The 9,131-nt window shown below is 39.0% G+C and overlaps 1 protein-coding gene across 3 annotated transcripts in view; it reads right to left on the minus strand.

Annotated features, from left to right (window-relative positions):
• Positions 1–9,131, minus strand: part of add3b (adducin 3 (gamma) b) — a 36,987-nt gene that overhangs the window by 11,397 nt on the left and 16,459 nt on the right. For all 3 annotated transcript variants that reach the window (XM_014002055.1, XM_014002044.1, XM_014002037.1), the window contains exons 3-7: positions 8,246–8,390; positions 6,526–6,677; positions 6,010–6,090; positions 3,613–3,762; positions 2,547–2,690 (exon numbers count right to left, since the gene is read on the minus strand). In XM_014002055.1, coding sequence (XP_013857509.1) covers positions 2,547–2,690; positions 3,613–3,762; positions 6,010–6,090; positions 6,526–6,677; positions 8,246–8,390 — 672 coding nt within the window. The remainder of the gene's footprint in view (positions 1–2,546; positions 2,691–3,612; positions 3,763–6,009; positions 6,091–6,525; positions 6,678–8,245; positions 8,391–9,131) is intronic.

Consider the following 9,131-nt stretch of genomic DNA (forward strand, 5'->3'; position numbering starts at 1 on the left):
GTAAGTAAGTAAGTAAGTGGTAAGTAAGTCAGTAAGTAAGTAAGTCAGTAAGTAAGTAAGTCAGTAAGTAAGTCAGTAAGTAAGTAAGTAAGTCAGTAAGTAAGTCAGTAAGTCAGTAAGTAAGTCAGTCAGTCAGTCAGTCAGTCAGTAAGTCACTAAGTCAGTCAGTAAGTCAGTCAGTCAGTCAGTCAGTCAGTAAGTAAGTCAGTAAGTAAGTCAGTCAGTCAGTAAATAAGTCAGTAAGTAAGTAAGTCAGTCAGTAAGTAAGTCACTAAGTCAGTCAGTAAGTCACTAAGTCAGTCAGTAAGTAAGTCACTAAGTCAGTAAGTAAGTCAGTCACTAAGTCAGTAAGTAAGTCAGTCAGTCAATCAGTCAGTAAGTAAGTCAGCAAGTCAGTAAGTAAGTCACTAAGTCAGTAAGTCAGTAACTAAGTCAGTAAGTAAGTCAGTCAGTCAGTAAGTAAGTCAGCAAGTCAGTAAGTAAGTCACTAAGTCAGTAAGTAAGTCAGTCAGTCAATCAGTCAGTAAGTAAGTCAGCAAGTCAGTAAGTAAGTCACTAAGTCAGTAAGTCAGTAACTAAGTCAGTAAGTAAGTCAGTCAGTCAGTAAGTAAGTCAGCAAGTCAGTAAGTAAGTCACTAAGTCAGTAAGTAAGTCAGTCAGTCAGTCAGTCAGTAAGTCAGTCAGTAAGTCAGTAAGTAAGTCAGTCCGTCAGTAAGTAAGTAAGTCAGTAAGTAAGTCACTAAGTCAGTAAGTAAGTCAGTAAGTCAGTAAGTAAGTCAGTAAGTCAGTAAGTAAGTAAACATTACATATATATCTATACATTTACAGACGATGTGGTCCTGTTGGTCGTCGTGCAATGATCTTTGGCTCCCACTGGAGCGGTTCAAAGCTGAGTGTGAAATGGCTGGGATGAGGATCGACACTTCCTAATCTGAATCTATGGTCCTCATTCAGAAAAGACTGGATTACTCTCTCCAGGTTGGGGATGAGGTGAGGCATCAGGTGGAGGAATTGAATTATCTTGAGGTTATGTTCACGAGTGAGGGAAGACTGAAACGTGAGACTGGTAAACGGATTGGTGTGGATTCTGCAGTATTGTGGACTCTGTACCAGTCTGTTGTGGTGAAGTAGGAACTGAGCTGTAAAGCTCTTTATTGACCAGTCTCTATTCTTAACATCACTCGCCAATAACTTTGGTAAGGATGCCACTTGGATGCCAAGGGAGGTGATTCAGGCGTGTCCTACTGTGAGGAGACCCCAAGGAAACCTCAGGACATGATGRACTATGTCGCTCATCTGGCCTGGGTACACCTTGGAATCCTCCCAGAAGAGCTGGAAGAAGAGGTCTGGGCCTCCCTGCTCAAGCTGCTTCCCCCGCGACCTGACTCAGGAACAGGTATAATGGATGGACGCCATATCTTCTCCGCCAACATCTAACAGCTTCTTCTTCTTGTTTTGTTTTATGGAAGGTGGCAAACCAATGGAAAAGGTGCATAAATGCTACCTACTGKACTGCACTGTGGACAGGAAATAAAACCAAACAGCTTATTCTGCTATTGACTGTTTTGAGCTTCCTTCTGCTACCTAATGAGGAGGGGGTGCCAAGCTGTTGATGGTAAAGAACTCATTGCTGAGTTTCATTTTAACCCAATCATCTAAAGTTTATGACAGCTTATCTTTAATCTGCTGTAACTTTGTTTTCTTCTGCTTGGGAGTAATTACTGGTTTACATTTCCTTCAGCTAATTACAGTACATCAAGTTTGAACACAGATACAGACTCCTATATTTGTCAATCTTTTTTAATTCGCCTTGAATTTTTCATTTTCAAGACATCTTTCTTTCATTTGTTTACTTCTGAACATTTCGACATGCAAATAGTTAAAATATTACAATTACAAGTAGTGGTCTCCCGACACCTATACAAGAATTGATACTGGGGTTCTGGTATCAATACTCCATAAAATGTTTTGCACTTTTCATTTCAGGAAAAAAATTGTCAGCTCTATGTTTAAGAAATTTATACAAGTTTAAAGAAAACCCTATTATTTTTATTTATTTTAAAATGTTGCAACAGTGTATTTCATGCTTTATATCTGATTGGATCCAGTCAAAGGGGCTGCAGGCCTATAGGAGGAGGAGAGCCACCTTGTTAAAATAAAAAAATTTAATAATAATAATAATAATTATTATTATTATTATAAATTTTTTGTAAGTACTCAGTATCGGTACTCTGTTTTGTACTTTGCTCATTCTCGGTTAGAGAAAAACTGGTAATTACTAGAATAGTAATTTGACAAAAACATGTATGGAAACTACAAGGACAACTAATCATATAAATGTGACTAAACTGATTTTTAAGTATATTTTATTTCAAATATTGTCAAATCACACATATTACCTCCCAGCTGTCCAACTAGTCAACATTAGAAACGCTGAAAGTTAATCAGTGGTTGCAGAAGCTAAATTTGTCCACCTGCTCCCTCAAAAAGCTTACTACACCTTTATTTAAAAGCGAGAGCGCTATTAATGGAGTGTTTGACGGTACCTTGGCAGTCGGGCCCAGAGCTTTCTGAAACTCCACCTTCTCCTCTTTATTATCCAGGCTGCCATAGTAACAGAAGCAGCTCACGTCTCCRAGAAGCAAAGCCTCCTGGGAAATGGGCAGGATTCCACATTTCATCGAGGACACCTGTTAGCGTGGGATAAAAACAACCGAGACTGTGATGCACCAGCATCTTAACAGAGGCACAGTTTTTTTTTTTTTTGTATTATTATTATTATTTTGGGCACAAATAAAAATACGGCTACACTGTTGCTCGTGGCGTGCTTCGTATTTTACAGCTAAGCTTCAAAAGTGATGGAAAAAATCTGTTACAAGGTGTTTGTAATTGTAACAATTAATCAGGCATGCAGGAAGTGGCCTATAATTTTTTTTTCTTTATTAGGGAAATAGTGAACAGTTACAATCATAACACAAGTTGTTCCCATATTTTCTTTTTGTTTTATGCAGACATTAAACCACAAGTTTTCAAATAAATACATAGGCTACATGTACAGATACAATTAATCAGATGGTAAGTTCTTTAATGACTTGCAATAGTTCAGAAAAGAGCCCCAAATTTGATCAAATTTTCCATAGTTGCCTTTTTTTTGTAAAACCTATCTTTTCCAATTTAAGAAATGACATAACATCTTGAAACCACAAAGAAATCGAAGGTGTTTTAGATGATTTCCAAAGAAGTAAAATACAATGTCTGGCTAAAAGAATTTGACCATTAGACTCTGCAGCAGCTTTTATGCTGTGGGTTAAAGGAAGCTCATCATCATCAACCACCGCCATGAAACACAGAGGATTGTGTAACTGCCTCTGTGCATGGCATGCTCTTTTGTCTGCCTGTTAGCAAAATATCTCGTGAACTGACGCCTAGCAAAAACAAAAAGGGATAAAATCAGATGTTGAGCTAAAATTTGATGTAGTGTTTAAGAGTCATCCAAATACGCTTTCTATGTGCTAACATAACAAGTCACTTTTGAAGCTACAAAGGGGCGAACAATATGCATTTCTTTCAAGGACTTTAATTTAATTTGAAATGTGACTGGAGCGTACTTACAGCAGCTGTAGCCGGGGTGTGTATATGGATGATACATCTCACATCAGGGCGCATGGAGTAAATGGCAGCATGAGGAGCAAATCCAAAATGGTCGATGCCCAGTTCAGTGGAACCCTGGTCCACAACGTTGCCAATTATGTTTACTTTCACCTACATGTGGCAAAAAATAAGATTAAATAGCAACATGGGTAAAGGAGCAATAAATGTCAGCCCAAAAGGAAGATTCATTGTTTGAATGACTATTGTGACTGGTATCTGGATCCAACAAAAATAAATGAACACAGCTGCCTTCATTTCTATTCAAAGGTTTGTTTTTGGTCAATATTTTTTATTCAAACCATGCCATATCTTCAGAGGCCTAAAATATCCTGCATGGTGATCCATGAAAAACATTTGGCAAAGCTACGTATTTTTCAAACTTTTTCTTTTAGATCTCATATCCCTGAGTTTTCCCGACAGTTTGTATCCCATCATGTGAATAGGGATGTGCAACCCCGTGTAAAAGCCACAAAATAAACAGGAAGTCAAATAAAAACACTGACCTCTAGGGCTGCAGAGCATTCCATACTACCAGCTGCTGKTTTATCAGCTGACTGCTATTTTAAAGCCCAAGCAGCCATTTAACAATATTTCTTGGATTGTTTGTTGTCCAAAAATGTAGATTCTCGTTTAATAATCACTAGCTTCAATGACAAAACAATCTAAACATGATGAACGATGATAGAGAATGTCAATGTTTAGTTATTCTTATTAACTCCACAGGGAGCACAGGGCTGTTGAAATGTCAATACGCCATCAAAGTGTTGAATGTATGAGTGCATGCATGATGAGCTGAGAGGGGGTTTTGGGTCTTAATAAAACACAATAAGATTTCAAGTCATTACACAAAAACATATGTCTGTATTGGCTACAACTGTGTGCACATAAGCATTAAAAATAATTGAAAATGCAGAAATTTCCATTAATATCCAAAATACTTTGAAATAACATTTAATTATTTTATCTTTATGGGTGAGGCATTTCTTCACAGCTTTGTCAAATAAGGTAATGGTTTAAACACTCAAGAATCAACTCAACAAGTCACTTTTTGTGCTCCATAATATGTATGTTTTGTGCCACATTCTGACACACATTACCTAAAATATATATCYAGTAACTCCATTTCCTTTTACAAAGTGTGACTTTGGTCCTGCTTAGTTCAACTCTAACCATGTTACTGGTAAATGAACCTTCAAAGGCCAATTATGATGTCCGCAGGCAGTGTTGGCCACCTGTGGAAACACGTGCTCCGGTTTCCGGAGGAGGAACTGCAGCCCAGCTAATCAACGTTTGTTACAGAGAGGTAAGCAGCCCATGTGCAGCCCAGTGGGTCAGTTATCTGCAGAACAGGCCTGCAGACACTCACTGGTGACAACATTAATGCTGTGCCCACTGGAGTCCTGCACCATTACTGATGGACACTTTATWACAGATGCTCTTGAATAAACCAGAATAGAGTTTTTCATGTTTTCTCTTGAAAACTTCATTTCATTCTTGTATTGTAGCTTTAAATAGAAGTGTGGACAAGTGAAATTTGAAAACTTTTTTTTTTTTTTAATTGGCAAGCATGGTTTGCTACAAAAGCTGTGTACACATAAGAAAATTATTATTATTATTATTATTATTTGTGACGTGCTGCTGCCTGTCTTGGCCAGGTCACCCTTGTGAAAGAGGTCTTGATCTCAATGGGTTTTTTTATGGTTAAATAAAGGTTTAATAAATAATAATAAAATAAATAAGGCTGTGTGTGTGACTAAACGTGAAATAAATAGCAATGAAATACTATTGAAAGTAAAATGTCATTTTTATGGATTCACTCACTGCTTAGTTTTAGTGAGATTTTGAACTCTCCCACTTTCTGATAAGAAATTTCCACTGGAGGGGTGTTTCAGTTTAAATTTGTGACTTGTAAAATGGGAAATTCCCACTTCCCAGGACAAATGGGCTGCAGCAAAAGCAGCTGGCGAAAATTCAGTGAAATGGAGATTTTACGCTGCAAATTTCACCGTCTGCTTGATGGTTTTGAACCCTGTACACTTCCACCAAGTGGCTTTAAAGCAACATACACTTATTTTAAGACATTAATACGTTTTTGAAGGTCTTGGGGTCCACATAAAATGCCGTGGTTGGCCACATTTGGCTTCCAGGCCTTGAGTTTGATACATGTGATCTAGTGTCAGACTGATTTGGAAATGCCTGACATATTTGATTAAAGGTTGATTTGAGGCATCAGGTATAGCTGACAACAAAACATTGTTCTACTGATGCTTTGGCTTTAAGGCAACACTTTGTAAGCAATGTAAAGAACATATACAGTAAAACGTGGAAGTGCCTTGAATCTGACACAAACTTTCTTACCAAATTTGCTGCCGTCACCTCAGCAAACGAGAGACCTCGTGGACTGATAAGAACATGGTCCTGCTCTTTACTGACACGCACCTAAAACCCAACAAAGACATTCATTAATTCACTTTTTAAGGCCAAAAATCAAATTACCTGCATGAGTAATGTCAGTATTTTTAAACACTCTTCAAGAAATTAATTACTGTCAGGGTCAAAAAAGCAAAATTTGCAGCTTTTCGAAACGGGGGAAAAAGTCTCTGCTCTCAAAAATCCAAAATGTGTTGGTTGATGAAACAAATTAAAATGACACCAGTTCATCGGATGTTTCACAGTGTAATTTGCTCATGCAACCTCATTTCTTATGGGATAATTGATTAATTTATAATTTATGGATTCAGAAAAGAAAAGGAGACATTCCTCTACAACACATCAAAGAACAAGGCAACCCAACGCTCTGTTGAAGAAACACAAACCWTGCGCTGCATAAGTAAGCAGGTGTGTAGTGGAGCGTGGCCGCTGGGTTGTACTCACCGTGATGTAGGAGCTTGTAAAATGAGCCCAGCTGAAGAGGTCAGCAAGCCTGTAGAGGGTGGCCAGCTTGCAGCGACTCTGTTTCTCTCCTTTGGCAAAGGAGGGTGTCTCAATGCCGTACAGATCATTGACCGGAGTCACCATTCCAAAGCCTGCAACGACACGCAACATTATCACGACGGAGAGCAATGGGCCCTCTTATGATATGGGTTCTTTGTCCATCCCCACTCACCAAATTATTATGACATTGGTCTACAGCCAAAACATTAAAAATAAAAAGGCCTAGTAATTCTTAAAGGAATGCATGTGTGTTCTGGTCAAACCTTGAGAATAATGTTAYACTAAATTTCATGCAATTGAAGAAATTTATTGGGGTTGTTTACTACTGACTTTTAAAGGCATTTCACATTTTATATATATTTTTCTTAGGTGAAGAAATGGTAAATTTTTATGAATGTTTTGTGACTACAGTAGTTCCGTGATTAAATTGATTATTTTGTGTACAGACTGATCTGGGTAACTATAAATTATGGTTACATAGGGCAGGAGGTATTAATAGATCAGATACATGCCTGAACACATATTCAACACATAACTGAACCGTTGATTTTCATTAGTACAGGAAAAATGCATGTGGACCTGACTTTCAACCGTAGGTGGGCCATTTACAATGACGCAATAAAACAGGCAGAGTCAGGTCCCGAAGCCGCTGTTATAATGATGTGACTTCCTGAAAAAAGGYCCTGAATGCAGCACTGAGAATAAACTGGCTTCAGACAAGCGCTCCGGTGTGGTGTTGTATTAACTCTTTTCACATTCAACATTCATAAATTGGTGTATTTTCTATCTGGCTCAAACACGTAAAAAGGAAAACAAACACATTAACRAATTTCTTTCACAACACTGCAAGATTTCACACATTACAATTTAACTCTGTACCTGTAAAACTGACTGAAGTATAGCCACCTTTCTATTTTTAAGTTTAGTTGGCTGWGGCAGCCATCTTGAATTGGGTTGGCTACAATATATTATCACATACTGTACACACATCCAAAGTTTATTTCCTTAAATTGTCCTCAAAATTCAATCAGTGGTTCATGAGATCTTTTGGTAACAAACGACCACACAGACACRACATAGCCAAAAACATTATTACCCACTTTTGCCTTTGAGTGATGGGTAATAAAAATGTAAAAAGTATAAGAAAACCAATTTCTAGAGAACTTGAGTATCCACAGCTAAAGACTAAAAAGGAGCCTCCAGAATTCCCAACATTAAACCAAAGAGTATTTTTGGACTTTAATACCATATAAGGCCATATAATGATGCAGAACCTGGTCTTTTACAGCCACTCTGGCCTTCTTAAAGACCAGTTTGCATAAACAACCTCACAGCCACTTCCTTTATAATATGTTCCAAACATTTACTTTATCTGTGAGCCAGCAGGTCACGCTAACATAATTACCCCTGCAAACTGCCATAATTCTTTGCTGAGTGGTCATGAGGGTTGCACTGACAATGGCAAACGCTGTCAACAACTTTCTGCCTTTCCTGCAGTTTCAGGGCTGTTCAGAGTCACAAGAGTCGGAGGATTCAGCCTCCAACAATGAGGATAATCAGTCTGTGTGATGCACACAGCCAGAGGATACACACATCAGGCCCCAAAGGAGACAAAGACGGATACATGTGCACACACACACACACACACGCTACCACTCACTGATGGGAGACGTCAAGGGGCCAGCCCCTCCCACTGTGCTCGCCATGACCAGGTCAGCGATCTGCCTCAGGGCTAGGAGGCCAGAGGGGTTGTTGCCCTTTGTCAGCTGGTCCTGGATCAGTCCCTCCAGCTCGTCTTTAAACACCTGCAAACAAAACAAAAGCGGGGACACAAACACCCTGGTAACTCATAGACAAACAACCTCGACCTCATTCCAACACCTCCTGTGGATGCRTCCGGGAGCGCAGCTTGCTTTCACGCTCTCCTTATTACAACTGTCCACAAATCAGCAAAGACCTAATAAAACACTCTTTGTGCGTCATTGAAAAAGGGGGCTTCATTAAAAGCAGAGACTGAGAGGAGGAGGAGGCGTTTAAACCCAACTATCAATTTTTTTTGCAGCCTGTGAAACTTGAAACAGCACTGTTTTCCTGTAAACTGCAGCTAAAAAAGCCCCGGCATTCTGCTTCACCTCCCCGCGGTTCCCATGGTGACGAGTTGCTCTTGTTGGGGCTGTTATGCAATCACAGAGGAGTGTGGGCTCGTCTTATTTCCATGCGCTTCATTGGCATGTGTGCATTACACCTCCTTACCCTGCAAACTGTGCTGATTTGTGTTATAGCTGTACAATGCTGCTGTACAGTAAAACTCCATCAGTACAAGAAAAAATCCCCAGCATCAGTTTTAAAAGATGCTGTAAAGGAATAGTTGACCACACGAAACAGGAAAAAAAGATGTAAGTTAGGAACATTGGGCCTCATGCAAGAACATGTTCGTATTCTTCTCCTAAATTTCTATTACTTTTGTTCGTACAAAGGGTTCGTACGAACATGTCACGTCAGATTCAACAAACTCTTCTATCTTCAGGAAACGTGCGTAAATGAGC

This window comes from Austrofundulus limnaeus, unplaced genomic scaffold (genome assembly GCF_001266775.1).
Source record: "Austrofundulus limnaeus strain Quisiro unplaced genomic scaffold, Austrofundulus_limnaeus-1.0 Scaffold0, whole genome shotgun sequence".
NCBI lineage: Eukaryota > Metazoa > Chordata > Actinopteri > Cyprinodontiformes > Rivulidae > Austrofundulus > Austrofundulus limnaeus.